Source organism: Desarmillaria tabescens, assembly GCF_030435595.1.
Source record: "Desarmillaria tabescens strain CCBAS 213 chromosome Unknown EV420scaffold_56, whole genome shotgun sequence".
In the NCBI taxonomy this organism is placed as follows: Eukaryota; Fungi; Basidiomycota; class Agaricomycetes; order Agaricales; family Physalacriaceae; genus Desarmillaria; species Desarmillaria tabescens.
This window is the reverse complement of record NW_026848355.1, coordinates 109,404-137,258: the sequence shown is the minus strand read 5'-3', so window position 1 is coordinate 137,258 and position 27,855 is coordinate 109,404. Positions and strand designations below refer to the sequence as shown.

The window sequence follows — 27,855 nt, the reverse complement described above, 5'->3', positions numbered from 1 at the left end:
TCCCATGCCGCCCGCCAGAGATAAATTTCGGGAATACGCAAATTTTATGTAAATTTTCAGCCAAAATCGACCTCCCAAAACGTAACCTTATTGTGCGCATTCAGGTTTCCCTCAAATTCTCATCTGTCCGGTGTGATTGTGTTAGTCATCAGGTGTTCAGTAACATTGGATGTTGTAGGCGAGTTTCGAGAGAATCGGACGTTGTGGGACTTGTTGTGTCCGAATTCAAGAACGTATGCGGCTAGCTAGTTATTGACGCTACTCGGCTGTTGGGAACAGGATTGGTAAAAGATACATATTTTAGCAACGAATAGAAATAAAACATGGACCCAAAAGAATTACCAGGTAAATGAAAGCAGCAAACAGTTCCCACTCTTTTGATGAATGATCTCATAGGGAAAGGCCCGGCAAACTCCGAATATGATTACTGCACGATCCCAGCGTGATGGCCGAGTCTACCCAATATTGTACAAAGGACTCGGAACCATATATCAAGCGAAGTAGAGGTTAATTGTTATATCTATATCCATCCTCTCGCAGCGCCCCTTCCACCACCGTGCCCACGTTCCTTCTCTATCACAAACATTGCATCCCTCAGAGTTATCGTCGTCCGCGTATCGTCCTCAGCTACAGACTGCTGTGGTGTCGGCGGCTTTTTTGTGGGCACATATGGTCTTGACCACGAACTTGCTGCATTAGCTGCAGCAGTTCCCCCTGGAGTACTCGCCCCAGCGGGGTTTGGAGAGGCAGCGGCAGCAGCTTTTGGCCGAGGAGCAGGGGCACTAGCATTAGCCGCCGTCATCCAAGAGTATTTACCCCCAATGCCAGCAGCTTGACTAGCAACAGCGTTCGACATCTTTTTGCGCACGTCTTCTGACATGTTGCGAGCAGTGACTCCTGGTCCTTCCTTCTTCCTCTTCTTCTTCGTCCCGCCTTCTGTATCATCGTAGACCTCTGCTACAGCACTAGGACCTCCCGCTGCCTGTGCAGCAAGAGCAGCAGCATGTGCGGCAGCCATATCTGCCCTCTCCTTTCGTTCCCGGCGCACCTTCATCTCTTCTTCCCGTTCGACTTTTTCCAACGCAGCCAGTTGCTTCGCGACGTCGCTCCGAACGAGGATGCTCCACATAGGCGACCCATCCTCGTATAATGACGCGGGTCGATCAAATTGGGTGTCCGTGCGGTGATTGGCAGCTGCGACCATTTGTTCAACGAGGTCTTGTAGTCGCGCACGCAGAGCAAGAGCTAGGTAGTTGACTGAGTCGTCAGGTATTCGCTGTGACCTTGTGCTGGGTACCGACGGTGCGCATGGTGGCACCTAGATATCGAGTATCGAATGAAGGCTTGGCTGGTTGCTTGCGTGTACGGTCTTCGTATGAGCGGTAGGTAAGGTGTTGCTCATGCGACCGCTGTAACGATTCTTCTTCTGCCTTTGGAGGAGCAATGAGAATGATAGCAATTCAAGAGAATACGAGTCACACACTCTGAGATCTACACCAGCGCTGCCGAGAGCATCGTTCAGCGTAGCTATATCGGCAGTATCCATTCCTCCTCCTCCACTATTAGTAGACTGAGCGGGTGTTGCGGCGGCAGCCGCAGTTACAGGACGTGGAACCGTTGTTGTCGCTGCTTGAGATGCTTGTGGTGCAGCGGGAGCATAGGAAGGATAATGTGTTGCATATTGATAATGTGAATACGGTGAATAATGTTGGTACGGTGATTGAGCCCTAGGCAAAAATTGTCAAAGGAAGGGACCGAAGACAGGAAAGAATTTACTGTTGCGCCTGTGTTGTTTGGGCCTGTAGAGCAGGATCAATGGGAATGTCTAAGTCACGGACCAGTCAATTGGAATGGATGGGCCGTTTTCGGCAGTACACGAACGGGGTGTGGTCCATTGGGTGTAAGTAGTTGTCGTTGTCGTTGTCGGCGTTTGTGCAGCTGGCGGACTCGTCGCGTCGCCCTCGGATTTCATGGTGGTTGAATTGAGGAAACGCGTAACATAGTCACAGAACGTGACTGCAGCCCCTCGGTCCCGTTTTGGCGTGTCTTGTTTAGGAAATGACTCTCAGGTTTCCACCAACATGGTGTGTCGTTCTCCTTCGAGCGCGTTTTTTGGACTGAAACTGTGGATTTTAGGCTATTTGTACTTTCTTTTTGAAAGGAACATGCCGTTTTGGTGATAATTGTAGGAATGAACATCCTAAAAACGTAACTGGCGGATTTGGAAGTGCGTCGTCTCTGCAGTGTGGCATGCTCCGTACCAAAACTCCTCGTAGATTCATCATGGAATAGCACGAAAACAAGCGCATCAGATCCTCCTAGTCTACCCTTCACGTAAGATCACAACACAAACTAGAGAATTTTTCCTAACGAGTCACAGCCAGGAATCTATAACGAAAGATGTGACCATCAATGTCGACAAACCGTTATGGCCATTATCATCCTTTGGGCCCGCAAAACATGAACCTCTCCTCGTCACTGGCTTGGATGAATCACCGGAAGAACTGCGGGTTCAAGCAGTCAATGCACTGAGTTCCGGAAACGTCAATCAATATGTATGATATCGCTCCTTTTACTGTCAAACTATAGTATTTAACACCAGGTAGGTGCAATATGAATCACAGAAGATTGCTGCGGCAGAGCAGGTGTATGCGGTAGGTTCTCGTTCACATAGGTTCATCTTTCCGCTAACAGCAGTACAGAACATCCGGTCCAATCCTTTAGAAGCTTTCAAGACTGCCATGACAAACAGCCAAAATGGCGGTGCTCTCGCGAAATTTGCCAGTGGTTCTTCGCCGACGTCGACAAGCTCCGCATTTGGCTTATCGTCGACATCGACGACCTCTGCCTTTGGCCAATCGGCTTTTGGAAAGCCTGCGTTTGGCCAGCCAGCTTTTGGACAGTCACCATTTGGTCAGAAACCAGCGACTACATCTGCTTTTGGCCAGCCAGCAACTCAAACTTCGGCATTTGGACAACCTGCTGCCCAGACATCAGCATTTGGACAACCAGCCGCCCAAACGTCAGCTTTTGGCCAAGCGGCAACCCCGACATCCGCCTTCGGACAGCCCTCTGCATTCGGACAACCGTCATCTCAGACGTCCGCGTTCGGACAACGGGCTGCCCAGTCATCTGCCTTTGGAAATCCCCCTACTCAGACGTCTGCCTTCGGACAGCCAGCACCTAAGCCTCAGACTTCAGCATTTGGCCAACCAGCTCAGACATCGTCGTTTGCGCAACCATCACAAACCTCTGCATTCGGACAAACTACCCAGCCGACATCTGCGTTCGGCCAAACATCAGTGATCAAACCAGGGACTGGCGCCTTCAGTTCGTATGCAGGAGGCGGGGCGAGCGCCTTTGGCGGAGGCTCCAGTACCGGAGGAGGAGGAAGCGGAGGAGGCTTCTCGGCCTTCGCATCGCAGCCATCCAGTATGTCTGCAGCTGCAAGCAACGCGACCGCTACTCCTTCAACGAGCGCATTCGGCACAACAGCACCTCCTACCAGTGCATTCGGGAACCCTACCCCTACACCATCCGCATTTGGCAACACCCAGCAGTCGGCATTTGGCACCCCGTTCGGCGGCCAGCGTTCTGCATTCGGACAATCATCGACAGCAGCGCCTGTATCAGCCTTTCCCAGTTCTAACCCTTCTCCATTCGGGCCCAACTCGAATACGAGCGGAGGCGCATTTTCTCAGCCTCCCTCTGCCTTTGGGCCTGCTCAGCCTCAGCAATCTGCTTTCAGCCCACCTACCAGCGCCTCCACCACCACCGTCTTTCCTCCCGCGATGTCTTCGCAACCCTCCGTATCCATGTCCGCCCCTGATTTCAGCGCGAAATCATCCTCATTGTACAAACCCGGAAAATCACCCTATGATCAGCTCCTACCGCAGAATTATCTAGAGATGGTGTCCGAGGAGGCGAAGGAAGCATTCAAAGCGGACAAGTTCCAGTGGGGTAAGGTCCCTGACTGGATACCTCCGGTAGAGCTACGGTGATGTGGATTTTGTACATATTATAATGAATCTCGATCTGTATTTGTATTCACTTGCTGTAGTCACTGAAATATGACGCCGTTAATATGAGCCGGTCGCACTAAACGAGTTTGTTTAAGGCATCTCAATATGATCGACTGATACCAGTAAGTGCCCATCTTAGTCTCGGCTTGATGTTTAGACTGCTTCGCTTCGGGCCATTCATGCCTCATCTATCCAAAACGTACGCTCTATTCAATCCTTTTACCCTAGTTGTTATTCTCACTTGTTTCGGGGCAGTTCTGCTTTCACCTGCAGTCGAGTTTCGGAGGCTGTGCATGGTTTCCAAGTGATTATCGATTATCATTGGCGAACCACACAGGAAATGAAAGCTTCTAGCAATCGAGGCAGCAACTCGAACAAGATCCACGGTCTGTTCATCTGTCTACCGTTTACCACTGGCCAATCAAATGCGGTGCTGCACACGAAAGGTCCAAGGAAGTCATGACTCATGGAACTCTCTCCTACTCCCACTGCTGATAAAATCCCCGAAACAGAATCGCGGTTGCTCAGTTCAAATTTTGTCATTCCATGAACGATGTGCGTACATGGAGCTATGCCACGTCGATTTTGGGTCCAAATATTGGACGCGCGTCTCGTGGCTTCCCTTCAGATAACAGTGCCTGCTCATCAACGCGAAGATCAATTTGATCTTTTTCGCCATAAATGATGTCCTGGCCTACCTAGCTACGACTTCACTATGACAATTTCATTTAGCCCAAAACCCGATGTCCTTGATGGTCAATATGCTTCAAAAACCATATTAACAAGTACGATTACACCTTCGTTTCTACCCCTTTCTCCATGCTGGATCTAATATCTATCCCTTCCCTTGACCAGCTCTTGTTTGTAAAGTATACGCCGTGTACGTTGATGGGACTTGCTACTCTGACGTATCGGGATCTCACGACGACATAGCTGCGATGGCTGTTCTTCTTTGTGGGACCATTGCCTGACCCTCGATGAAGAAGTCACAACAATGTGGAAGCCTCTCAACAGGCAGATCCTAACAAAAGTCGTCTATATAATGAACCGTTACTTCATGGAGGCAGTGATGCTATATACGGCTTATGGTTCGTGAACGTTCTTCATCCCCCGGTCCTCTCGCTAACTCGTCTTGAATTCAGTATTCGCTGGATTTAGAGGCTGCCAGTGCTAGTATGGTCAGTGCTTCACGTTTCCGTAACGAACTGACACTGACATCAGAACTAGGAGTGAGCTTCATGTGCACCGACTCAAAGGGTATTGTCAAATAATATGTCTGCAGTTGCGCAAAAATATTCTGGTTAATCCCTATATCTTCGACTATCTTGGCTAGCATTTCGCAATGTTGGCTGCACTTTCATCATTGGAATATCTGTGACTGATTGCAACTGTAGTTTTCGTCATGAGGCGTGCCTATCAACTGTGGGATTACAAGCCGACTGTTCGCAGGATACTGCCCTTCGTGTTTGTTGCCTGCATAACAGGTGCATTCGTTTTATCTGTCATGATGGTTTTGACTCTTTTGAAAACACAAAGTAATTGATATTTGTTTCCGTAATGATTTATTTCTAAGGCTTTTTTCTAGTCAAACTACCACCTGAACTGATAGTTTGCGCAGTCACCGGGGTACCGAAGACAGTACCTTCCACGATAGGTATCTTGGTGAGCCCGTTATTCAGGAACCGTGCGTCTGCTGACTGAACACAGCTGTCATTTAATGTCCTTGTGATTTTGATCTCCTTCTACAATGCTCTCGAAAACCCACGCCGATATGAAAGCGAAGTTTTTGATTCACTGCGACGTGATGGCTCAAGGGTCTATTTGGTGAGCTGGCTACTTCTTCCTTCCGAGGTCTGTACATTTTAAACTTCATCATAGCTACTCTCCCGTACGTTATGACGACCTTGGTTGCAGGGATCGTATTCATTGTTATCTCTAGTCTTATGGATGCTGCTTCTGATAACGTCTCTTGTCGCAGAAGTAGGTGTCAGATTGAGCACATCCCACTCTCCGTCTGCTGATCCTCTACTATCAGATTGTAGTGTTCTTCCCTATGTTGATGTACGTATTTCCATCCCCGTCTGGGAACACGATGCTGACTTTTCCCTCAGTCTCATATCGTCTCTGAAGGCAAATCTTACTTCTCGGATGCACCTTCGCGTCGAAAGCCTGAGCTTATCCGACACTCTACGTCCTGTGGCGATATATACAGGACAGGAAGGCTATTCACATTTGGGATACATCTAGAATACAATTGCGCTTCTCAGTATTGTTGTTGACGATAAGAGACGCTGTCACCGCCTCAATGCGAATCACCGTATTCTGCCTGTGAGACCTTAAGTTTATCGTTTAAGTTCTCGGGCTGCTGAACTGCCTGCCGTTCGGCATCCCCAATGCATTTCGCACGATCATCAGATTCGGTCATGCTTGGTAATAAGTATCGCACTACAGCAGCCTAATTTTAGCCTCAACTCGAACGTGATCAAACCCAGGACTGGCGCCTTCAGTTCGTATGCAGGTGGCGAGGCGAGCGCCTTTGGATCAGTACTGGAAGGGGAGGAGGAGGCTTCTCAACTTTTGTACTGCAGCTTTCCAGTATGTCCGTAGCTGCGAACAACGCGACTGCTCCAACAACCAGTCCGGATTTAGCACCCAGTGTGTCAGCCAGCAATCTACATTCGGGAAGACATTGACAGCAGCACTTGTACCAGCCTTTCCCAGTTCTGATCCAGAACCAACTCGAACACAAACGGGGCGCATTTTCTCAGCCTCCCTCTGCCTTTGGGCCTCCTCAGCCTCAACAATCTGCTTTCAGTCCACCTACCGCTGCAGCTGCCGCTTCCGTCATCTTTCCTCCCGCGATGTCTTCCCAACCCTCCGTATCCATGTCCGCCCCCCCCGATTTCAGCACGAAATCATTTTCGTTGTACAAACCCGGAAGATCACCCTATGATCAGCTGCTACCGCAGAATTATCTAGAGATGGTGTCCGAGGAGGCGAAGGAAGCATTCAAAGCGGACAAGTTCCAGTGGGATAAGGTCCCTGACTGGATACCTCCGGCAGAGCTACGGTGATGTGGATTTTGTACATATTATAATGATTTTTGATCTATACTTGTAGTCACTCGCTATCGTCGCTAAAATAGGACGCCGTTAATATGAGCATTGCACTAAACGAGTTTGTTTAAGACATCCCAATATGATCAACTGGTAAGCGCTCATCTTGGTCTTGGCTTGACGTTTAGACTGCTTCGCTTCAGGCCATTCATGCCTCATCTATTCAAAATGTGCGCTCTATTCAATCCTTTCACCCTAGTTGTTATTCTCACTTGTTTTGGGACAGTTCGGCTTTCTCCTGGAGTCGGAGTTTCGGAGGCTGTGCATGATTTCCAAGTGATTATCATTGACGAACCACACGGGAAATGGAAGCTTCTAGCCATCGAAGCAGCGGCTCGAACAAGATCTACGGTCTGTTCATCTGTCTACCGTTTACCACTGGTCAATCGAATGCGGTGCTGCGTACGAAAAGTCCAGGGACGTCATGGAACTCCCTCCTACTCCTACTGCTGATAAAATCCCCGAACTAGAGTCGCTCGGTTCAAATCTTATCACCCCATGAGCGATGTGCGTACATCAAGCTATGCCACGTCAATCTTTGGTCTAAATATAAGGACGCGCACTTTGTGGCTCCTCTTCAGATAACAATGCCTGCTCATCAACGCGAAGACAGTATCTATTTGATCTTTGAGACACCGTCATAAAAGATCTGCTGGCCTGCCTAGCTACGATTTCGCTATAACAATTTTTTTTAGCCCAAAATGCGGTGTCCTTGATGGCTAATATGTTTCAAAGACCATTATAACAAGTCGGTTATGCCTTCGTTTCTACTCCTTTCTCTATGCTGGATCTAACATCTATCCCTTCCCTTCGCCAAATCTTGTTTGCGAAGTATACGCCGTGTACGTTAATGGGACTTCCCTCTCTGACGTATCGAAATCTCACGACGATATAGTTGCGATGGCTGCTCTTCTTTTATGGGACCATTGCCTGACTCTTGATGAAGAGGTCGCCACGATATGGAGACCTCTCAACGGGCAAATCCTAAAAAAGGTCATCTATGCAATGAACCGTTACTTCATGGAGACAGTAATGCTATATACGGTTTATGGCTCGTGAACATGTTTCATCTCCCTGCTCTCGCTAACTCGTCTTGAATGTAGTGTTCAGTGGACTGAGAGGAACTAACGCTAATATGGCCAGTGCTTCACGCATCGTAACGAATTGACGCTGATGTCAGAACTAGGAGTGAGCCTTATGTGTACTGACTAAAGGGTGTTATCATATAATATGTTTGCAGTTGCGCGAAAATGTTCTGGTTCCTCACTCTGTCTTCAACTGTTTTGGTTAGCGTTTCGCAATGTTGGTTGCACACTTTCATCATTGGAATATCCGTGACTGATAGTAACTGCAGTCTTCGTCATGATGCGTGCCTACCGACTGTGGGATCACAAGCCGACTGTTCGCAGGGTACTGCCCTTCGTGTTTGTTGCCTGCATAACGGGCGCACTCGTTTTATCTGTCATGACGGTTTTGACTTTTTTGAAAACACAAAGTAATCGCCATTTATTTCTTAATAATGACTGATTGCTAAAGCTTTTTCTAGTCGAACTACCACCTGAACTGATAGTCTGCGCAGTCACCGGAGTACCGAAGACAATACCTTCCACGATAGGTATCTTGGTGAGCCCGTTACTCAGGAACTGTGCATCTGCTGACTGAACACAGCTGTCATTTAATGTCCTTGTGATTTTGATCTCCTTCTACAATGCTCTCGAAAACCCGCGCCGATATGAAAGCGAAGTTTTTGATTCACTGCGACGTGATGGCTCAAGGATCTATTTAGTGAGCTCGCTACCTCTTCCTTCCGAGATCTATACATTTTTAAACTCTATCATAGCTTATTTCCCGTACGTTGTGACGACATTTGTTAACGAGGATTTTGTTCATTGTAATCTCTAGTCCTATATGTGCCACCCCTGATAGCATCTCTTGTTACGGATGTAAGTGCCAATCTGTACATCCCACCTCTCCATCTACTGATTTCTGCATAAGATTCTCGTGTTCTTCCCTATGTTGATGTACGTATTTCCATCTTCCCAGAGAACATAATACTGACAAAGTTTACCTCAGTCTCGCATCGTCCCTGAAGGTCAATCTAACTTCTCGGATGCAGCTTCGTGTCGAAAGCCTGAGCTTATCCGACACTCTACACCCTGTCGCGAGATATACGGTACAGGAAAGCTATTAACATTTGGGATACATCTAGAATACAATTGCGCTTCTCAGTATTGTTGTCGATGATAAGAGACACTGTCACCACCTCAATGTGAATCACCGTATTCTGCCTGTGAGACCTTGTGAGATTCCGAGTTTATCAACCCACCGCGTAGTATCCATCAGTTGTTCAGGAGCACCGTAATAAAACTTCCTTCCTTCCTCGGCTGCTGAACTGCCGTTCGGCATCCCCCTGCGCACGGCCATCAGATTAGGTCATGCTTTGTAATAAATTTCGCACACCTAATTTTAGCCTCAACTCGAACGTGATCAAACCTGAGAAGGGCACCACCGTCTTTCCTCTCGCGACGTCTTCCCGGCCTTCTGTATCCATGTCCGTCCCCAATTTCAGCTCAAAATCTTACTTGTTGTACAAAACTGAGAAATCACCCTACGACTGTTACCGCAGAATTGCCTAGATATGATGCCCGAGGAAGCGAAAAAAGCGTTCAAGGCGGACAAGTTCCAGTGGGCTGACTCCGGGATACCTCCGGTAGAGCTACGGTGATTATAATGATTTTTGATCTGTATTTGTAGTCACTCGCTATAGTCGCTGAAATAGGTCGCCGTTCATATAGGCCAGTCGCACTAAACGAGCTTGTTTAAGGCATCTCAATATGATTGACTGATACCAGTGAGCGCCCATCTTGGTCTTGGCTTGTTGTATAAGTTGCTTCGGGCCATTCAAAATGGAATCTGGACTCTTCATGTACGCTCTATTCAATACTTATGTCGTTATGATTCTCACTCATTTGGGGATAGTTCTGCTTTCACCCGGAGTCGGAGCTCTGGAGGCTGTGTATCGGTATTATTGACGAATCACGCAGGGAAAGCTTCTTGTATTCGAAGCAATGGCTCAAACAAGATCTCTGGCCTGTTCATCTGTTTTCCGTTGGTCAATTGAATGCGGTGCTGCCCACGGGGAAAAGTACAAGGCACCCTTCTACTCGGCCTGCTGCTGATAAAACCCCCCAAACAGAAACGGTCAGTTCAAATTTTGTCATACCATGAATGATGTGCGTCCATCGAAGGTATGTCGCGTAAATTTGGAATATAACACGCACTTTGTGGCTCCCCTTCAGATTCAATGCCTGCTCATCAACGCGGAGGTCATATTCGTTGATCTTCGACACACTGCCATAGAAGATGTGATGGGCTATCTAGCCACGACTTCGCTCCAACAGATTCTTTCAGCACCAAAACGCGGTGTCCTTGATGGCTGATATGTTTCAAAGATTATGATTATAGCAAGACAGTCACGCCTCGCATCATTCGTTTCTTCCCCTTGATTTACACTAGACTTAATGTCTCTCATCTCCGCCGGCCAAGGCTTATTCACAAAGTATACATCGGGTACGCTAATACTTGCTACTCTTCTTCCTTAAAACAAATTTCCTTCCTTCCTTCCTTCCTTATATATTTGGATCTTATGATGACACAGCTGGGGCGGCTGTGCTTAATTTATGGGACCATTGTCTGATTCTCGATGAAGAGCTCGCCACGATGTCACCTGATCCTAATCTTTCTGTTGACTTTGAGCTTCACTCGTTCTGCCTGACAAGCCTGTGTTCGGCCAAAACAGCTCAAGGTTTCTCTAGTGTGCGACAACACGAAGCTGTGCATCAACTCTGAGCTTGTTCCGACGAAAAAACCTTTGACTCAATCCCTTCGTGTGGGGAATGAGAGGCTCTTTCAATTGGTCCGGCAGTTCAAATGAGATCTCTGGTTTGCTCGTTAGTTTTACGCTGGCTAATCAAAATCTCATTTCGCACGATCCATGTGGATGAAAAGCGTGCGTACCTGATACTTCATATCTTCAGTACTTGAACAATTTCCCCAGAACGATTCTGCCTCTGCAACTTATGATACCCGCAAAAAATGATGCATCGGCGTGATCTTTCCATGACCAAGCTATCCCCTTTAAGTCTTCAATGCAAACGTAGGACACGCAATTTGTGGCTTCTCTTCAGATCCCAATATTTTCTCACCAAGAAATGCTTTATCAGTTTGACTATTTGATCTCGTCAAGACACCGCCGCTGCCATAGAATACCTAAGGACCCAGGTACAGGGAACCTCGGTCCAATAGCTTCTTTTTATCACAACACGGGGACTTGATTCTGTTCTTTATAGCATGAGACGTTTCACACATTTTCATAAATAGATGACTGTACCAGGATTCGTGAGTCTCCGTCCATCCGTGCTAGTCCTAATGTCCACCACCTCTATTGGCCAATTATTATTCACGAAGTATGCGCCGTGTACGTTAACACAGTTGCTACCTTTACATGACCTAACGATGACACAGTTATGGCAGCTGTTCTTATCTTATGGGACCATTGCACGACGTTCGACGAAGAAGTAGCGGTGATGTGGGGGTCTCTCAAAGGGCAGATCCTCACAAAAGTCATGTATGTAATGAACCGCTACTTCTCGGAAGCGATACTGTTATATACGGCTTCTGGTTCGTGAATATGTTTCCTGCAATCTACTCCCTGGCTAATTCTGACCATCCAGTGTTGAGCGGATTGAGCGGAACCACGGGACCTACGGTCAGTACCAGACCCTTCTGTGTTACTTAGTCTGATGCCGACATCATAAACCAGGAGTTAGCTTTACTTGCATGACTAAAAAAGACTGTCCAATAACTTGAACGTATCTGCAGCTGCGCGAGAATGATTTGGTTATTTACCATGTCTGCAACTGTGTTGGCTGGCATTCTACAGTGTTGGTTACCTGATCATTGTTCTCGTACTAAGATTTGTCGCTGACAGGAATACAGGTTATATCATGATGCGCGCCTATCGTCTATGGGATCGCAGGAATGCTATTCACAAAACATTAACCGTCGTATTTGTAGCCTGCATCATCGGGGCAACCATTTTTTCGGTTAGGACTGTCTTAATTGTTCTGAGGTCTCAAGGTAATCACTGATAGCCTCCTAAAGACCAGTCTCTAATACCTCTCCGTAGTGCAACTACCTCTCGACATAGAGGTTTGTGCCATTGGCTTGAATGTGCCCAAGACGATAGCTTACACAATGGGGCTCATGGCATGTGTCAGTGTTGTCAAGCAATGGGTCTTTTATTTATTTAAATCGCACAGCTGTTTTTCAACCTATTTGTGATTTTCATCACCCTTTACAACGCTCTGGAAATACCTCGTCGGTCTGAATACGAAATTTTTGATTCACTCTGGCACGACGGCGGTAGGCTTTACTTGGTAAGGTGCTGTTTCTCTGATATTCCAGAACGACGTGTCAATTCTCCCAGATAGCTTCTCGTGAGTTAACACCTCTGTACTTTGAATTGTTCACCTGATCCTCTGATCCAGTCCTCTGGATGCTACTTCTAATAGGCTCTGTTACTATACAAGTAAATCTCACATTTGATATGTTCTGTCTGTTCATATACTGAATTACTGTCAGATGCCTTCTTTCTTCCCCATTCTGATGTACGCATTGACATTTCTGCTTGAAAGCAAGATTATGACTCTTCCATCAGGCTCGTATGGTCTCTGAAGTCTAATATCGCCTCTCGAATGCACCTTCGCATCGAAAGTCTGAGACTTTCTTTCACCACACACATTGGACAGGACTGAGGTTAACATTTGGGAATATATCTGGAACATTGTCGTAATTCTTATGCTTAAGGGTGAATGGTGCGACAATAGATGTTATTGTGACAATGCAAAGTCATCGGTTCTCAGCTGGGATAGAATCGAACCAGATGTAATTCAGTCATGTTTGTATTGTAATCTGTCGTCCAAGTGGTCGAGAAAAGGCTGAACCACGTGCCGTCTTCTTTCGGCCTCCATGTCCTTCTCTGAATTGGCCGGATTTTCCACGCAAGCATTATTTTCTGTGGGTACGCACAGGCTAGCTTGGAATCGGCAAGCTGAACTCGGCCGGCGCTGGCCCGTATACTCGCTGGCCATCAAATTATATCATGCTTTGTAATAAGTATCGTCAGCCTACCTTTAGCCTTGTCAGGCTAAGTATCTCTGGTTAACTTCGTTCGGAGCCAACACGAACACAAGAAGAGACGCATTCTCTTCAGATTCTCTCGAGCTTCTACTACGTTTGGGTCTCCTCCACTTCAACAATCAGCTTTCATGCCGTCGTGGCCCCGTTTTACCTTTGGTATGATCTTGATTTTGAACTCTATTTGTAATCGTACTAGCCTATCGACTTTCAGTTCTTGCGATCGATTAGATATGATGCATTATTGGACAAAGCACACCATCAAATGACGCTGTATAATGAAGATATCTTAATAAAGTGAACTTGATGCGAAATATCAACTGGTAAGCGCCCATACAGTCGTTTTGGCCAGAACTTTCGTAGTTATCGGTGTACGATATCCAAATCGTATCCTTCGTATGCTCTCTTTTAAGTGCTTTTACCTGACTTTGGCTCTCATTTTGCGACGGCTCCTCTGGTGTGCGAACACGCGAAGCTGTGCATCAGTTCCGAGCTTGTTCCGGGTAATGTCAGACGGACCATAGACTCGATGCACATAGGCTTTCCTCCTTCACACAGGAAAAGAGGGTTCCTTTCAATTGGAGCAGTGGCAGTTCAAACAAGTTCTCACGTTTGCTCGCTAACTTTATGCTGGCCAATCAAGATGCTTACTTGGCGCAGGTGGACGTGGCTGATACTCCGCATCTTTGCTTGGACCACGCCCTTAAACTCGCTTCTGCACTTGCCACTGATAATATTCGTGAGAGCGATGCATCATCTTAAAATGTCTTCGGTCCATGACAGACGCGAGCCTATTCCAGGGAAACCTTCGGTCCGCATGTAGGACATAATGCCAGTATCTTCTCGTCAACGTAGACGTCCTATCTATCTGTTGGAATGAAGTCCTAGGTACAGGTACCAGTCTCTATTCTATGGCAGTGGACTTTGACGAGATTGAACGGTCAAACAACTTCTTTCATCACGAAACGGGGGGCCCGCTTCTGTCCTTGATGGCCTGATATGTTTCACGGATCTTTATAAATGAATGACTGAGGATTCACGAGTCTCCGCTCATCCGTGATAGTTCTAATGTCTACCTCCTCTGTTGGCCAATTATTATTCACAAAATATGTGCCGCGTACGTTAACCCAGTTTACTACCTTTACATACCGGGACTTAACGATGACATAGCTGCGGCAACTGTTCTTGTCTTATGGGACCATTGCCTGACGCTCGATGAAGAGCTAGCAATAATGTGGAAGTTTCCCAATGGACAGATCCTTACAAGGGCGGTCTATATCATGAACCGTTACTTCACGGAAATGGTAATGCTATATACGGCGTATGGTTCGTAATCATGTTTTAGTATCCCTGCCATCGCTGATTCGTCTCGAACCCAGTCTTCGCTGGATTGAAAGGACCCATAGCTAATAAGGTCGGTGTCTGGCGCTTCCGTGATGAACTGAAGCTAATTATAGGATTAGGAGTGAGCATTGCACGCACTGACCCAAAGAAAGACAGTCAAACAATGCGTTTACAGCTGTGCAAAAATGTTTTGGTTATTCACTTTGTCTGCAACGGTTTTAGCTAGCACTTTACAATGTTGGTTGCATAGTTTCATCGTTAGAATATTCATGACTAATTAAATACAGTTTTTATTATGCAGCGCGCCTATCAACTGTTGGACCACAAGCCGACTGTTCGCAAGTTTTTTCTTGCCATATTCGTTGCCTGCATTGCAGGCACATTCATTTTATCCGTCGAAACAGCTTTGACCCTTGTGAAGACACAAAGTAATCACCATTTATTTCATGATAATTGAAAAGCTAACGCCTTCCCTTAGTCGTTCTGCCCCCCAAGGAAGCAGTTTGCACAGTTTACGGAGTACCGAAGACAACACCCTCCCTGATGGGTACATTGGTGAGCCTATAATCCCATAAGTAGACATCTTCTGATTGAAGGCAGCTACTATTTAACCTCTTTGTAACATTAGTCTCCTTCTACAATGCTTTGGAAAGACCACGCCGTTATGAAAGTGAAGTTTTTGATTCACTCTGGCGCGATGGCGCAAAGATTTACTCGGTAAGCTTATTATTGTCTTCCTTCGACGTCAGTACATCCGTTCAACGAATCCATCCCAGATTGTCTCCCGTACGTTATGACACCGTTTGCTTCGGAGATCGTTTTCACTGTCATCCTTAGTTCTATGGACACTGCTTCTTATCAGCTCTGTTTTTGCAGAGGTAAGCTCCAGTTTGAGCACATCTCACCCCTACATCCACTGAATTTCTGTTAGATGACGGTGTTCTTCCCTATTTTGATGTATGTATTCTCATCTCCGCATGGGAGTAATACTGACAGTTCCTCAGCCTCGCATGGTCTGTGAAGGCTAATCTTACCTCTCGGATGCACCTTCGCATTGAAAGTCTGAGACTCTCCGACATCGCACATCCTATCACGATGTATACAGCACAGGAAGGTTAAAATTTGGCATATATCTGGAACAGTATTGCTCTTCTTAGTGCACTTAACGATTATCATACGTACAGCAATAATAGACGTTATTCAATTGTTCCCTGTAGAGGCCCGAACCAGCTGCTCTTCGACGTGTTCGCGCGACAATCCATCGTCTGCATGGTTGTGGAAGCAGGTTGGGCTACATGCTGTCATGTTGTCTGATAGGTACCGTGAGCGTCTCCAGCACGATGAACTGGCACCATTGTATGGGATGTTTTATGATCTCATGCACGTTCTCATTCAACTTCGGCCGAAGCACTTCGTTCTTGCGCCGCGTTATACCCACTTTCAGCACGTACGCAACGCTTGTGTGAAGTCCAATCCAGGGAAATTGTCGAAGAATCGAATTCCATTCCTTTCGATAAGCAGCCGCACGCAACTAATGCTATATTTTCGATCTTCATTTTATCGATCATGTCGTTTCTCTTCCGGATCCATCAATTCATGATTCCTCCTTCAAGATGCTTCATTGGGAGCTTGCCAGCCGTCCTACGTCCCTCTGAAGCTGTTTCTTTATGCACGTTGCCAAGAGGTTCCAGACAACGCATTCTTGCGTTTCTCGTGAACGCAAATTACGCCCTGTCACTTCTATTGAGAGAGATCGGCATGTGAACGGGTAGCGAAGGATCGCCATAAAACTTATCGCAGGTAATTGTATACTAGACCAAATCGAGATATTCAGCGTCATTCTTGTTTGCAGGGATTTCCTTCCTTTTTTCGTAGGTGGATTCTTTTCGAGCTGGCTGCTCCAGGGCTTCACATGTCCATCCACTGGGTATCTTCTGACCGTCCTAGAACAGAGATGTGCGGTGGATTATTCTCTAGAAAGCGGGCAATGATCTTTTAACTTCCCCATTCCGGAGCATCAAGAAGGAAAATCCCGAATGTTCACCTCCCATGATGCGCCGCAAGACTCCATCAGGATAAGCTGTAAAGCGCTTCCAATACGCCACCACCCGGACTTTAGCGCAGATTGTTCAGGGTAGAAAAAAACTGAATGGGTCCAGGTTGTTCGGACATGGTTATTTGTTGTTCAATAAAGATTTGATCTTCAGGTCCCAATGTCGATGACGAGAAAGGGCTCCGAAGTACTGCCGATCCCCGCATCATACGAGAACTTGGAAGCAGTCGGACATTACGGTGATGCACGTACATAGTAGGCTAGGGTCAGCAAGCCCGCCACCGCTTCGCATGATCGCCGCGTCAACGATAGACCACCTAATTGTATGTGAAGATTCACGTCGCACCACATAAGAACAAGTACGCGTTTTCTTGATGGCCGTCTATTAAGGGGGTGTACACGGTGCGCGTGTTGGCTGCCTGTTTAGCACGAGTTTAAGGAGACTTGTTTTATTTCAACCCTGAAACTGGACCTGCCCGCACTCCGACACGGAAATTATACGAATCATACCTCGATGTAAACATTGGTGGCGATGTAGGGGAGAACGACGCGTCTCCTTACGGGATAAGCAGCAAAGTTATGACGTGGAGGTCGAACGCAAGGCAGCTGTGGCGCCCTGAAACTTCTAACTACAACCGTGATAACGAAGTGTTCGAATTCGCTGGGGAACGTTATTCAATGATGCGGCGTCAGCGTTAGTCGTTCCAATGACATTTCAGCTGTAAGTCATCGAACTTTGTCTTTGTAAGTTAGCGTCGCGCTAAAACCATAGGCAGAACTGATTATGATGCTTTCTGGAAGGGACTACGATAACTGCGGCGAGAACTTGTTTCTGAGAAACCTGTCATTTATTCTAGGAACTGTGGCCCGATGAGGCACATTTAGTAAGTCACAAAGGTTGACTTTATGGGTCAAATGCGAGCCTCGGATGCTGCGGGAATTTCACAGATTTTCAGCATAGGTGGAGAAGTCTGGACGGCCCATGGGGCATAGATATATTTGTAAGGTTTAGAGAGAGAGAGGCGTCTTCCTTGGTCAAAAGTTATTGCATGGCATTAAGCCGCATGTAAATAACGACATCGTCCAAGTACACCATTTTAGATCGTTGAGCCTGCGAAGCTTGGGGAATGGGGTTGCACTGAAATTTTTTTCAATATTGTTCCATAAGCAGAATGCAGAGCATTGTCGGTTCGGTCTGTGGCGGAATTGATAAAGAATGATACCAGCGGGGGAACTCTTATAAACATGTCCGACTTTGGCGCCTACTAGCGATTGACCGAAAATTTGCAGTCCATGGTTCAATTGGTAAGGTACGAGATGCGTACGGCTGGGGAAAAGGTGCTAGAAGGATATTGTGAGTCTCGGCACCGATACGCGACATCCAAAAGCCAATTTAGCGAATCCAGAAAAGAAAATGCGTCGTGCGACCGTCCGTCCCGACTTGACGCCGACGGAGATGATCGGCCGCGAAATCATTTGTCCTTGTTTAATTCCGAAGCCGTTCTTTTCCGGTTCGGCACAGAGCTTTTGTTACGAGCGGCCATGTCGCAGGTTGTGGGCAATGTACGTCGCCTCTCCCGTCTCTTGGCTCATCGTTAACGTCAATTTACAGACTGCACTAGCGTATGTCCGAGTATGGCACCATGTTGACGCGACGGACCGCATCCTCGGGAAACTGGCGGAGCGAATTGCACTTGTTCTAATGGGAAAGCACAAGCCCATTTACGATCCTAGCGGTGTGTTAGGCGCGCCTTTCTCTCGGATGAAACTCTGACAGTACAAGTGGATTGCGGGGACTATGTCGTTATAACAAATTGCCTCAAGGTGAAGGTGACCGGACGCAAGCCCGAACAGTTTTTGTATAGAAAGCATTCGATGTACCCGGGAGGACTGAAGGAGACGCCGTACAAGGATATGATGGTGAAAAAGCCCGAAGAGGTGCGTCCGCTTTGCAAGAATTTGTCGGAGATGATTACTCAAGGTTTGTAGATCATTCGCCATGCCGTCTCTGGTATGTTGCCCAAAAACAAATTACGGGAGCGACGTCTGGAAAGACTACGAATATTTCCTGCGGGAGAAATGGGTATTTTGGAAGCAAATCTCTTGCGCAGTTGGGAAGATGGAACCCTCCCCAGTGACTGGAACCCGACCAAGCTTGTTGCAGGAAAGCCAAGGATTCTATTAGGTGGGCTGGTTGACAAATCTGCTTTTTACACGACACCGTAATGTTCCCTATGCTACATCTGAATTAATTTCGGTTGCATGGGATGCTGGCGATATCCGGGTGATTTCATCTGCGACCTCATTTTCATCTGCTCCTTCAGAGTCCTCTCTAGCCATGTTTTCTCCACCTACAACGGGCCCCGTCTCCCCTTCATCACCGTCTGTTTCATCATTCCATCCGTCAGGTACGTCTGGCTCCAGCAAATGAGCAACATGTTCTTGTAACAAGATACCTTCAACAGACATGAGTCAAAACATGCGTTACAACGGCAGAAGCTCACCAATGGCCATTAACGCCGTCCCGTCCATAAGTTTGTACATATCTCGCCTGGATACACCGATGAGACTTTTCGGTTTCTGGCCCCTCCTTCTCGACCTGGCTTCTTTGTCATCGGGTTCTTCTTCATCAGTCTCATCCTCCGCTGGTTGCTCGGCGTCTTGCGCGTGACAATCTTCATCTAAAGGGTTGCGATCATCGTTTGACTCTTCCCTTTTCGCTTTTTCAAGGCGTTTCATTTGTCGAGCTTTCCTTTCAAGCCGGTACGACTTTGAAGCGTTAAGTAATTGGCCTCGTTCGCTGTAATACAGACTTGCGAAATGATGTATACATTTCAGAAGGTCCTCCAATAAAAGAAATATGAATGTCGGTTCACTTCGGAATAGTAAAGAAAAAGGCATACGGATGAAGGCACCGAAAATGATGAAAAAACAGGGTCATTACCTCGAACAGTGTCCGAGATAGTCTGAGACGAAGGCGCAGGTACATCAACGTCGAGAAACGAAAAATCATCAGCAAATTTTCGGCGTTTCTCTGCCCGCTTCGTTTTCCTTTTTTTCAAAGGAATATGTTCCTCTTCGCCGCTTTCCAAAGCCTTCTGTTTTCCCTTTCCTTCCTCAGGTTCACTGGGACTAGAATTCCTCCGTCTTCGCTTCACCTGCCAACGTCCAGCTGCATCCCTGGCCGTCCAGTAGCCACGCGAGTCCCGGGCAGTATTTTTGTGAGATACGGGCCGTAGATTTCGATTCGTCTGCTCGACGCGAGAGCCGTCTGTATGAACACGTAGACTAGAAAAGTCGTATATCGTAGTCCGGCGACGAGGAGGCATGAGAAGAGAACGAAGCCTCGGGTTTATCCGAATCTCAATTTCGCAAATACTCAAAGTCTCGGGAAAGGCGTAGGCGCTCCTTTTGGCAAGACTTCTTGTCGTTTTCTTGGTTGAGCAAAATGGGAATCCGCGGCCCTGGTTGTTTGTCTTCTGGAACAAAGTTTGTATTCCGTCATCGATAACTCACGTGGCGTAGTATTCCGGCTCCGAAACCGATCAGTGATCATGAAATTCGGCTTGCTAATCAACAACTTGCACCAAAAAAATTCGATGAGTGTGGACCTCTCTTTGCTCGAAAAGTCGCTCCTGACAGGGAAATGGAATACCCAGATACCTGATTCCCAGGATCCCACGGTATCATTAGCCAAATCCGTGGTGGAAGGCCGGTTTCGCGATGCTCTCACGTCCCAACCCGCCAGAACATTTTTCACGGTCTCGCAGGACATCGAGAATGGTTCTTTGAGCGCAGTCATGGACACCAACACCTCTCTATTAACTGAATCCGGCACTGATCGGGAAATCTTACGTTTGATGATTGCAGTCGCCTGCCTTCATGCATTCATTCAGGCAAACTGGACGGGTCCGGATCTAGATGTTACTCCAGTTGAAATCCTCGATATACCTTCCGACGCATCATTTTCCGTATCGGAGGAGCGCCTAAACCGAAAATCCATTACCGAACTTGCGCACGGTGGAGAACCCGCATACCATCTTATCGAAGTAGCGCCGTTCCTACGCTTGGCACAAATTCTACTGGAGTTTCCTTTTGCATACTGCAAGACTTCGATATGGTGGCGCCTGCGCAGTCAACTGGTTCACCAGCAGGTGCTTGATGAACCCGTTTCCCTACCCTCGGACGCTCTTGGGTCCTTCGAAGACCTGGAGGCTTTGTATGCATCCGACCCGGAGCTTTTAGGGATGCTGTACCTCGAGCGAGGTTTACTACATCATCTACTTTCTCAGGATAAGTTAGCAGTGGAGTATTTCATTCGTGCAGGGCGGAGTACAGGACTCGAATACGAGCTGACAGGAGCACTTGGTAAACGGACCAAGTTCCAGCAAACTGACCTCAGCCAACTTGTCCTCCTTGCGGAGAGTCATCTTCCCGGAGACACTCCCGCCAACCCCACTGCTGAATCCAATATAGCGCAGGTTCCGGAAACATTGCCTCTTAATGATGACACGCTCCTTGAGCAAACACAGTTTACCTCGTCTGATCCATCCCAATCAGGTTCCCGGCTCCACCACCTCGATCCATCCTCGCAACCGGCATTACACCCTTTAGATCAGTGTATCCTTCTAGGCCTCTGCCTAAATGTCAAAAATACATCCCCCTTACACGGTCTAACGACGGAACAAATGTCCCCATATGTTGCCCGTGTCATATCTCACCCCAGAAATTGGACCGTCCACACGATGGCATTACTCCTCAGATCCCGCTTGGAGTCTACACGGACCAGGACTGTGGAACGTTCAGCCCTTCAACTTCAGGCCCTAGTGGACCAAACGCCCACTGCAGACTCCACCCTCTCCGAGAGACTCCTCTTCTTCCACTCCATCCTACTCCCAAGCAAGTGGGACATGGAGAGGGAACTCGCCCGGCGTTACATCAGCCTGGGCGTCGTCAAGTCCGCTCTGGAAATATTCGAGAGGCTCGAGATGTGGGAAGAAGTCGTCAGATGCTGGGTCACGATGGAACATCCAGAAAAAGGGCTTACCATCATCCGAGACCTTCTCGAAGGTCGCAAGGTTGAGTCCGAGGCTGTCACTAGCAGAGGAAAAACCACGTCTGACGATCGGAGAAAGGTACTCGACGCCACACGGGAAGCCAAACTGTGGTGCCTGCTAGGTGACCTCGAGCCTGAAAGGGCAGTGGCTCATTATGAGCGTGCCTGGGAGATTTCTAAACAGACGTCCGGGAGGGCCGTGCGTTCTTTGGGGGGATACTATTTCGCACGGGGAGAATATGAGAAGGCTATTGGTTACCTGAGGAAGGCTGTAGCGATACACCCACTCTTATCGCGCTCATGGTTCATCCTAGGATGCTCTTGCATGCGAGTGGAAGACTGGGAAGGTGCTAAGAACGCGTTTACCCGATGTGTCGCTATCGATGAAGAGGATGCGGAGAGCTGGAATAACTTGGCGACCATGTATCTCCGGATCGGTACCTCATCTTCTCAGAGTATCACCGATCAGGAAAAAGATGAAGATGCAGAGGTATGTCACATGTCAGAAAACATGGTCGAGTGCGAGCTAATTTTCTTATCCTTAAGCGACAGAATGCGTCATTCACTTACAAAAGCGAAGCCGCAAAGTCTATTCCATATGAAAATAAGATGCTTGCATTTAGGGCTCTTCAGCTAGGGTTGAAGCACAGTTATGACAATTGGCGGATGTGGTCGAATTACATGGTAGTCGCTATGGACGTGGGACAGATGGCAGAGGCCTGTAGAGCGCTCGGTCGTGTCGTCGAAGAGACTGTCGATAAGGCCGGAGCCAAATCTGTCGACGAGCAAGTCCTGGAGAGGCTAGTTGACGCAGTGACGAGAGCACCAGCAAATTTGGAAGATGCCGTGGAAGGCGGCGACATTCCAAACGCGACTATAAACCCCAACGAAGGCCACGGGTTACTTCGAAATGTGTTGATACTCTTCGAACGGACTATTCTACCGCGCGTCTCGTCTTCTCGAATCTTCAATGCTTATGCGAGACTGCTGACTTGGCAATCACGCTGGGAAGACGCTCTTAAGGCGTACCTCGATGGCTACCGGTGTGGCACGGCTGGAACTATGGAGAAGGGCGAGACAGATATCGACAAGTGGCGTGATGCCGTCACGGAGGTGGAAGAAATTGTAGACGTTTTGAGGAACTTCGGTCCGCGGGTGGATGGGTTCAAGTGGAGATTGCAGGCTCGCAGCCTTGTGCGGACATTCGTCGGCCGCAGTAAGGACTTTGAAGACGAGTCCGAGTGGAAGAGACTCAGCGAGTTGCTGGATGAGTTGCGTAAAGAGGAAGAGTAGTACTGTTCGTGCGTAGGCCAGTGTGGCCGATAGAAGTTAATTTTCTGTTGCTGATGCAGGGTGCAGACGACGGGGACCGTTTTATTTTATGTACAGTACAAGGTGAGATGCTCCATCGGCTATGCATTATCACCGCGTATGTTTACACCAAGGAACTCTTATAATACCTGATTAGGGCTATTTTCCGCTAGCACGGTTGTGGGCCGGCACCGCGCAAAATGAATCCACTTAGGTACAACCGGCGGCAATGCTGCCGCTTCCAAGCCGTACAACTAGTACATACTGCTTGTTCGGGCATTCTCCTCAATTTTCTACGTCTATCGTCGTTGAGTTCACATGCGTTTTTGTCACCATTCTTATGACACTGTCCCTTTGCAAATGGACGCGTCGCCACCTTCTATCACATCAGTAAGAATTGAACCCAATGGCACCTAGTAACCCGTACTACTTATCAATGACAGACCAAGTATACTACAGACTTCACCACTATCACAGATTTTCACTGCGGCCGCCGACGAAGTGTCTGTTGAGAGAAACTAATTTCTGACCCACTTTATCTGGATTACCCGCGGATTTAAATTTTGATCTTTACCAGATGGGACCAACTCCACACAGTGCATACAACATTTCGAACGGCGGTTTTAATTCTGCTCTTAATCGGGTACCTTCGTAGGTGCAACGGTGCACCTTCACATTCCGTGCTTGAATCCTGGGAACAAGTTCGGGAGTTACCTCAGCATATGCACAAGGACGTCGTATAACCCCATGGATTATCACGTCGTGTACCGTAGGTAGGAAGTACGAGTAAAGATTTTGTAGTCGAACTACAATGCATTGACGCATGATGAAGACGGATTAATACACGTGTCGGCATAGAAGTCTGAAGTGCGGAACGTAGACATAATAATACAGGGCTTATATGTAGGTCATGACGAGAATATGATAACGAATGTTCACTGCCAATTCAAATCTTGGGCCATTCGATTTAGAATCAGAGTCGTGACAATTTCTGTGACAATGTGGAGGCCGGATGGTTTGATAGTGAGCCGCGCATGGAAATCATCCTCCGGCGAACTGAGATCCCACGAAGCTAGGAGAGTCCGACCATCCATACACTAGAAAGGCAGCAAGCGCCCACATCAGAGGTGTGGTGACCACGGGAAAACGACATGACCTACCTCCATCCGTGTGTTGGACATTCTCCATTTATAATTATTCCCGCTCTGTGAGGTGAAATACCGGGACCTAGGGCATTGGTTACTGGCGCGTGAAAAAGGCACGAGCGAAGGCACGCACGAGCTCTTATCCCGCTCCTGACGCATGAGGTGGGACATTGGGAGGTTGAGGGGGTTGTTGCCGTAGACAATGTATCCAGGCGAAGTGCGAGGGCCAAAGTAGAAGAAGGAATTCGACGGGACCCATAATGGAGGCGTATTGCTGCGACCAGGGAGCTTCCCGCGTGAGTTTCATGACCAGCGTCGGGTACTGCGAGGCCTGTGATGCGCGATCAAAATTTCGGTACCGCGAAGAGCAGAATTTGCAACCGTACCAGGATCCTGTTAACGACAATCCCCATCACACGTTAAACTAGCGCTCAACGGTCAACGCGGCGAGAAAACACGCACAAGGTAAAGGCAGGGCGACCCTGGAGGTCTTCGAATCGAAAGCTGAAGGGGTCTGACCCAAACTGAAGGAGGACGACGGAAGACATGGGGGAAGGGGGGAAGAGATAAAGCAAGTGGAAAGTTTGTCGAGCCGTGATTTAACCATGATTATTGTTGTGGTCTCGAAAGCTCGAAGAAGGAATCTCGGAACGGATTGACTCCACGTGGAAGCACCGCCGGTGCAACTGCGCCACGTGTAGACCATGCCGCGTGGGCTCGCGTGGACGGTGAGATCAAATCGCAGATTTGTAGATTGAACCTTGATTTCAAGAGAATAATATCACGACACGAGATCGGCACTTGAAGGCCTCAAACGTCCAATGATCCTGCGCCACGACTACCCCGCGTGCACGAGAGGACAAAAAATGCCGGAAAATGGATCAGATTGCAATCTATTCATACTACGGTTCCACTGTATCCGCTCTTTCCGGCGAATGAACCTAGGCCGGAAATTTTGCAAAAAAAAGTATATCGATGTGACGACATAATTCTATGGACTCGCTGCGCGGACACATCGCAACCGTTCGAAATTGGTGCGGAACGCTACCGTTATGAAAATTGGGTCACAGGGGCAATGAGTAAGGGGAGATGGAACGTACAAAGAAAGTTCCTGATGGAGACTGAAGATTTCGGTACTTTAGTCGTACACTACAGAAGAGACGTTCGCTCTTATAAATATACCGCTGCGAACAGAATGCGTACCGTGGACGATGCCTGGAATCCTGTACGTTAGTCCCGGTTATGAAATGAGTACCATAAGAATCCCGCACCGTAGAATAGAGTCCACACAAGCACGAAGGTAAAGGCGTTATCCTGCCCGGGGTTCACGAGGTCTGCCACGCCTTGAGGCATGTACTTGGCTGGATTCCCTCGGCAATTGATGGTGTGAATGCAGAAGGACGTGAACAGAGTTGATACGAGGAACAGGGCGAAGCCAACCCAATTTTCGAGGCCAAGAATACCTGCGACAGCGCCGGCAAAGCAAGAAGAAAGGAATTTTATGGTCACGAGCGATGTATTTGCCTGCACATTGGGCCCGTAGATGAGCTGAGCAGCGGCTTCGGCGGATGTGGCCATGTTGTCGTTGTCGAGTCCAGCGTCGGATACGGAGAGCTCCGATTCAAACTCCGCCGGGCTCATCTGGCGTCACTGTGACTGTCACGTGTGGAGCGGCACACGTACCGGAACTGCTTACCGTCACTAGTCTCAGCGTCAGTTATGACTCTCAATAATGCCTCAGCAACCTCTGACAATATTGATTTTAATTCCAGCCGCTTTTTATCCAAATATCCACGACATACAATGCAAGAAGGGCGCCAGATCAAGGTCGGCATCCTAGGTGCAACGGGTACCGTAGGCCAGCGCTTTATCACGCTACTGGCTGTCCATCCCTGGTTCGTCATTGATGCCTTAGGTGCATCCTCTAGATCAGCCGGCAAGCCCTATTCAAAAGCTGCAAACTGGAAGCAGACCACACCTATACCCGCAACCATCCGAGATCTGATAGTCCACGAGTGCAAGCCGGAGTATTTTCTGAATTGTGCTATCGTCTTCTCCGGACTCGACGCAGATGTAGCGGGAGATATTGGTATGTCGTAAAACCTTATATGTCCATTCATTTATTAACAGCGCGTTACTAGAGGCCGCTTTCAGAGCGGCAGAATTTGCCGTCTTCTCCAATGCGAAAAACTTTCGCAGGGATCCTCATGTTCCCCTCATCGTTCCTTTCGTCAACCCCTCCCATCTTTCCATCATTCCTCAACAACGATCTCTTCATTCGCCACCACTAAAGAAGGGATTCATCGTTACTAATGCCAACTGCTCGACTACCGGTTGCGTTATACCCCTAGCTGCTCTCGAAAAGGCTTTCGGGCCAATCGAGTCACTTTTAGTCACCACAATGCAGGCCATATCCGGTGCCGGCTACCCTGGAGTTGCAAGTCTCGACATCATGGATAACGTCGTGCCTTATATCGGCAGCGAGGAGGAAAAGATGGAATGGGAGACGCTCAAAATTTTGGGCGGCATCGCAGACTCGGATGACGGTCTCAAAACATTTGACATGCACTCTCGTCACCCTCTGCGCGTATCGGCCTCTTGCAATCGTGTGCCTGTTATCGATGGACACACTGAATGCGTCTCCATCCGTTTCGCCCGGAGACCCCCGCCCAGTCCTCAGCAAGTGAGAGAGGCTCTCGCGGTGTTCAGCCCTGATGCCCAGGCTCTTGGTTGTCCCTCTGCACCACGACGAACCATTGTTGTACATGAAGAGCCAGATCGGCCTCAGCCACGGCTCGATCGGTATTATCAAGATGGTGCTGGAGTGTCGGTCGGACGTGTTCGACAGTGTCAGGTTTTGGATATCAAGTTTGTGGTGCTGGCAAATAATGTTTCCATTGGAGCCGCCACAAGCAGCATTATCAATGCGGAACTCGCCGTTCTAAAAGGGGTGATTTCGGGCTAGACTCAAGGGTGGAAGATATCTTTGAAGTCACGGTCGTGTGGAAAATCGGGAGAAGGATATAGAGGAGGATATGTAATTGTACCACCAAGTTACATTAGAGCTCTGCTCATGCATGAACACGTAGGCGCTGTAGTACAGACTCTTACGCGTTTGTACCATTATAGGTAGTAATATTGTTGCGTAAGTGGTGTCAATGCTTTATGCTGATCCGAGAAGATTGCACGCGAGCAACTCTACTTGGTACTTAGAACGCGTAATGCCACGCGATTTGACGTGACGTCTTGTAATGTCCATCAAGCTCGCATCGCGACGAAGTCTTCTCGTTTGACCGATACCGAGACAATGAGAATAAAATCTTATCCATTGTATGACGATATCCTAAATTAATGCTTCCCCCGCGAATTGTTCTCCATCTTGGCCCCAATGTGCCATCTACTCGGCTGAGATGGCGTTACCCACGACGTCGAGTTTCAAGACAGTAGCGTTGGCGGGTGGTGTTTTTTTTTCCAAAGCAAACAAAGCTTGAACCCACCTCTCTTCCGTATCTTTCACAGAGGACCTACATGCACCCTGCGCGTATCTACCATTTGAATCATGTGCTTGTAAACGCACCGAACGCGTCTCCATCCGTCTCGCCCGGAGACG

At 48.0% G+C, this 27,855-nt stretch overlaps 15 protein-coding genes across 15 annotated transcripts; 11 read left to right on the top strand and 4 right to left on the bottom strand.

Annotated features, from left to right (window-relative positions):
- Positions 1-36: 36 nt before the first annotated feature.
- EV420DRAFT_1575565 (transcription initiation factor TFIID component TAF4 family-domain-containing protein) lies at positions 37-2,034 on the bottom strand. The gene is made up of 5 exons (XM_060474466.1): positions 1,882-2,034; positions 1,777-1,825; positions 1,484-1,727; positions 1,298-1,430; positions 37-1,257 (listed from the first exon to the last, which is right to left on the bottom strand). Exons 1-5 carry the CDS (start codon positions 1,970-1,972, stop codon positions 521-523), a joined length of 1,254 nt encoding a protein of 417 aa, XP_060324905.1. The 5' UTR covers positions 1,973-2,034; the 3' UTR covers positions 37-520.
- Positions 2,028-4,099, top strand: EV420DRAFT_1768451 (uncharacterized protein). Its single transcript, XM_060480968.1, has 6 exons — positions 2,028-2,084; positions 2,137-2,227; positions 2,277-2,334; positions 2,381-2,555; positions 2,607-2,654; positions 2,703-4,099. The coding sequence occupies exons 1-6, from the start codon at positions 2,082-2,084 to the stop codon at positions 3,999-4,001; spliced, it is 1,674 nt and encodes a 557-aa protein (XP_060324904.1). The 5' UTR covers positions 2,028-2,081; the 3' UTR covers positions 4,002-4,099.
- A 1,325-nt stretch (positions 4,100-5,424) lies between these two features.
- On the top strand, positions 5,425-6,269 carry EV420DRAFT_1649044 (uncharacterized protein; the record flags this gene model as incomplete). The annotated part of the gene is made up of 7 exons (XM_060478246.1): positions 5,425-5,557; positions 5,608-5,684; positions 5,730-5,846; positions 5,901-5,910; positions 5,962-6,002; positions 6,058-6,083; positions 6,134-6,269. 7 exons carry the CDS (start codon positions 5,425-5,427, stop codon positions 6,267-6,269), a joined length of 540 nt encoding a protein of 179 aa, XP_060324903.1.
- Positions 6,270-6,889: 620 nt separating this feature from the next.
- On the top strand, positions 6,890-7,185 carry EV420DRAFT_1575548 (uncharacterized protein). Its single transcript, XM_060474465.1, has one exon. The coding sequence runs from the start codon at positions 6,908-6,910 to the stop codon at positions 7,094-7,096; it is 189 nt and encodes a 62-aa protein (XP_060324902.1). The 5' UTR covers positions 6,890-6,907; the 3' UTR covers positions 7,097-7,185.
- Positions 7,186-7,801: 616 nt separating this feature from the next.
- Positions 7,802-8,293, top strand: EV420DRAFT_1015357 (uncharacterized protein). Its single transcript, XM_060465327.1, has 2 exons — positions 7,802-7,980; positions 8,034-8,293. Exons 1-2 carry the CDS (start codon positions 7,920-7,922, stop codon positions 8,195-8,197), a joined length of 225 nt encoding a protein of 74 aa, XP_060324901.1. The 5' UTR covers positions 7,802-7,919; the 3' UTR covers positions 8,198-8,293.
- Positions 8,294-9,451, top strand: EV420DRAFT_1015382 (uncharacterized protein). Its single transcript, XM_060465328.1, has 8 exons — positions 8,294-8,440; positions 8,493-8,633; positions 8,685-8,761; positions 8,807-8,923; positions 8,979-8,988; positions 9,041-9,081; positions 9,134-9,159; positions 9,212-9,451. Exons 1-8 carry the CDS (start codon positions 8,389-8,391, stop codon positions 9,327-9,329), a joined length of 582 nt encoding a protein of 193 aa, XP_060324900.1. The 5' UTR covers positions 8,294-8,388; the 3' UTR covers positions 9,330-9,451.
- A 2,115-nt stretch (positions 9,452-11,566) lies between these two features.
- EV420DRAFT_1649040 (uncharacterized protein) lies at positions 11,567-12,954 on the top strand (the record flags this gene model as incomplete). The annotated part of the gene is made up of 9 exons (XM_060478245.1): positions 11,567-11,615; positions 11,663-11,765; positions 12,129-12,277; positions 12,327-12,412; positions 12,460-12,576; positions 12,627-12,636; positions 12,688-12,728; positions 12,782-12,807; positions 12,858-12,954. 9 exons carry the CDS (start codon positions 11,567-11,569, stop codon positions 12,952-12,954), a joined length of 678 nt encoding a protein of 225 aa, XP_060324899.1.
- Positions 12,955-14,404: 1,450 nt separating this feature from the next.
- EV420DRAFT_1723276 (uncharacterized protein) lies at positions 14,405-16,009 on the top strand (the record flags this gene model as incomplete). Its single annotated transcript, XM_060479789.1, has 10 exons — positions 14,405-14,453; positions 14,507-14,662; positions 14,716-14,801; positions 14,982-15,108; positions 15,159-15,235; positions 15,281-15,397; positions 15,457-15,466; positions 15,518-15,558; positions 15,612-15,637; positions 15,685-16,009. 10 exons carry the CDS (start codon positions 14,405-14,407, stop codon positions 15,797-15,799), a joined length of 804 nt encoding a protein of 267 aa, XP_060324898.1. The 3' UTR covers positions 15,800-16,009.
- Positions 16,010-16,187: 178 nt separating this feature from the next.
- EV420DRAFT_1575476 (uncharacterized protein) lies at positions 16,188-16,898 on the top strand. Its single transcript, XM_060474464.1, has 2 exons — positions 16,188-16,413; positions 16,453-16,898. Exons 1-2 carry the CDS (start codon positions 16,348-16,350, stop codon positions 16,669-16,671), a joined length of 285 nt encoding a protein of 94 aa, XP_060324897.1. The 5' UTR covers positions 16,188-16,347; the 3' UTR covers positions 16,672-16,898.
- Positions 16,899-18,232: 1,334 nt separating this feature from the next.
- EV420DRAFT_1015307 (ribosomal protein L13 domain-containing protein) lies at positions 18,233-19,080 on the top strand. The gene is made up of 4 exons (XM_060465326.1): positions 18,233-18,296; positions 18,346-18,469; positions 18,517-18,671; positions 18,723-19,080. Exons 1-4 carry the CDS (start codon positions 18,276-18,278, stop codon positions 18,957-18,959), a joined length of 537 nt encoding a protein of 178 aa, XP_060324896.1. The 5' UTR covers positions 18,233-18,275; the 3' UTR covers positions 18,960-19,080.
- Positions 18,737-20,211, bottom strand: EV420DRAFT_1015296 (uncharacterized protein). The gene is made up of 3 exons (XM_060465325.1): positions 19,637-20,211; positions 19,238-19,577; positions 18,737-19,189 (listed from the first exon to the last, which is right to left on the bottom strand). Exons 1-3 carry the CDS (start codon positions 20,060-20,062, stop codon positions 18,966-18,968), a joined length of 990 nt encoding a protein of 329 aa, XP_060324895.1. The 5' UTR covers positions 20,063-20,211; the 3' UTR covers positions 18,737-18,965.
- A 121-nt stretch (positions 20,212-20,332) lies between these two features.
- EV420DRAFT_1649036 (uncharacterized protein) lies at positions 20,333-23,082 on the top strand (the record flags this gene model as incomplete). Its single annotated transcript, XM_060478244.1, has 2 exons — positions 20,333-22,279; positions 22,342-23,082. 2 exons carry the CDS (start codon positions 20,333-20,335, stop codon positions 23,080-23,082), a joined length of 2,688 nt encoding a protein of 895 aa, XP_060324894.1.
- Positions 23,083-24,035: 953 nt separating this feature from the next.
- EV420DRAFT_1484810 (uncharacterized protein) lies at positions 24,036-24,793 on the bottom strand (the record flags this gene model as incomplete). The annotated part of the gene is made up of 4 exons (XM_060470117.1): positions 24,036-24,197; positions 24,261-24,327; positions 24,379-24,519; positions 24,708-24,793. The coding sequence occupies 4 exons, from the start codon at positions 24,791-24,793 to the stop codon at positions 24,036-24,038; spliced, it is 456 nt and encodes a 151-aa protein (XP_060324893.1).
- Positions 24,794-25,415: 622 nt separating this feature from the next.
- Positions 25,416-25,823, bottom strand: EV420DRAFT_1622834 (uncharacterized protein; the record flags this gene model as incomplete). Its single annotated transcript, XM_060475864.1, has 2 exons — positions 25,416-25,468; positions 25,517-25,823. 2 exons carry the CDS (start codon positions 25,821-25,823, stop codon positions 25,416-25,418), a joined length of 360 nt encoding a protein of 119 aa, XP_060324892.1.
- Positions 25,824-26,048: 225 nt separating this feature from the next.
- Positions 26,049-27,210, top strand: EV420DRAFT_1277753 (aspartate-semialdehyde dehydrogenase; the record flags this gene model as incomplete). Its single annotated transcript, XM_060468045.1, has 2 exons — positions 26,049-26,334; positions 26,387-27,210. The coding sequence occupies 2 exons, from the start codon at positions 26,049-26,051 to the stop codon at positions 27,208-27,210; spliced, it is 1,110 nt and encodes a 369-aa protein (XP_060324891.1).
- Between the last annotated feature and the right edge of the window lie 645 nt (positions 27,211-27,855).

Excerpts from the sequence above, each read along its gene's own strand:
- EV420DRAFT_1015296 (XM_060465325.1), bottom strand. The coding sequence starts at position 20,062 with ATGCCTCCTCGTCGCCGGACTACGATATACGACTTTTCTAGTCTACGT. Across the intron at positions 19,578-19,636 it reads CATTTTCGGTGCCTTCATCC|GACCTTCTGAAATGTATACA; the intron begins GTATGCCTTTTT and ends CTTTTATTGGAG. Across the intron at positions 19,190-19,237 it reads GACGGCGTTAATGGCCATTG|GTATCTTGTTACAAGAACAT; the intron begins GTGAGCTTCTGC and ends TGTCTGTTGAAG.
- EV420DRAFT_1015307 (XM_060465326.1), top strand. The coding sequence starts at position 18,276 with ATGTCGCAGGTTGTGGGCAAT. Across the intron at positions 18,297-18,345 it reads TGTCGCAGGTTGTGGGCAAT|ACTGCACTAGCGTATGTCCG; the intron begins GTACGTCGCCTC and ends GTCAATTTACAG. Across the intron at positions 18,672-18,722 it reads TGGTGAAAAAGCCCGAAGAG|ATCATTCGCCATGCCGTCTC; the intron begins GTGCGTCCGCTT and ends CAAGGTTTGTAG.
- EV420DRAFT_1015357 (XM_060465327.1), top strand. The coding sequence starts at position 7,920 with ATGCTGGATCTAACATCTATCCCTTCCCTTCGCCAAATCTTGTTTGCG. Across the intron at positions 7,981-8,033 it reads GTTTGCGAAGTATACGCCGT|TTGCGATGGCTGCTCTTCTT; the intron begins GTACGTTAATGG and ends ACGACGATATAG.
- EV420DRAFT_1575565 (XM_060474466.1), bottom strand. The coding sequence starts at position 1,972 with ATGAAATCCGAGGGCGACGCGACGAGTCCGCCAGCTGCACAAACGCCG. Across the intron at positions 1,431-1,483 it reads GCGCTGGTGTAGATCTCAGA|GCAGAAGAAGAATCGTTACA; the intron begins GTGTGTGACTCG and ends GCTCCTCCAAAG. Across the intron at positions 1,258-1,297 it reads TGCCACCATGCGCACCGTCG|TCAACTACCTAGCTCTTGCT; the intron begins GTACCCAGCACA and ends CTGACGACTCAG.
- EV420DRAFT_1015382 (XM_060465328.1), top strand. The coding sequence starts at position 8,389 with ATGTTCTGGTTCCTCACTCTGTCTTCAACTGTTTTGGTTAGCGTTTCG. Across the intron at positions 8,441-8,492 it reads TTTGGTTAGCGTTTCGCAAT|TCTTCGTCATGATGCGTGCC; the intron begins GTTGGTTGCACA and ends TAGTAACTGCAG. Across the intron at positions 9,160-9,211 it reads GTGTTCTTCCCTATGTTGAT|TCTCGCATCGTCCCTGAAGG; the intron begins GTACGTATTTCC and ends AGTTTACCTCAG.
- EV420DRAFT_1575548 (XM_060474465.1), top strand. The coding sequence starts at position 6,908 with ATGTCCGCCCCCCCCGATTTCAGCACGAAATCATTTTCGTTGTACAAA.
- EV420DRAFT_1575476 (XM_060474464.1), top strand. The coding sequence starts at position 16,348 with ATGCACGTTGCCAAGAGGTTCCAGACAACGCATTCTTGCGTTTCTCGT. Across the intron at positions 16,414-16,452 it reads GTGAACGCAAATTACGCCCT|CGAAGGATCGCCATAAAACT; the intron begins GTCACTTCTATT and ends GTGAACGGGTAG.
- EV420DRAFT_1768451 (XM_060480968.1), top strand. Across the intron at positions 2,335-2,380 it reads CCTCCTAGTCTACCCTTCAC|CCAGGAATCTATAACGAAAG; the intron begins GTAAGATCACAA and ends AACGAGTCACAG. Across the intron at positions 2,655-2,702 it reads CGGCAGAGCAGGTGTATGCG|AACATCCGGTCCAATCCTTT; the intron begins GTAGGTTCTCGT and ends ACAGCAGTACAG.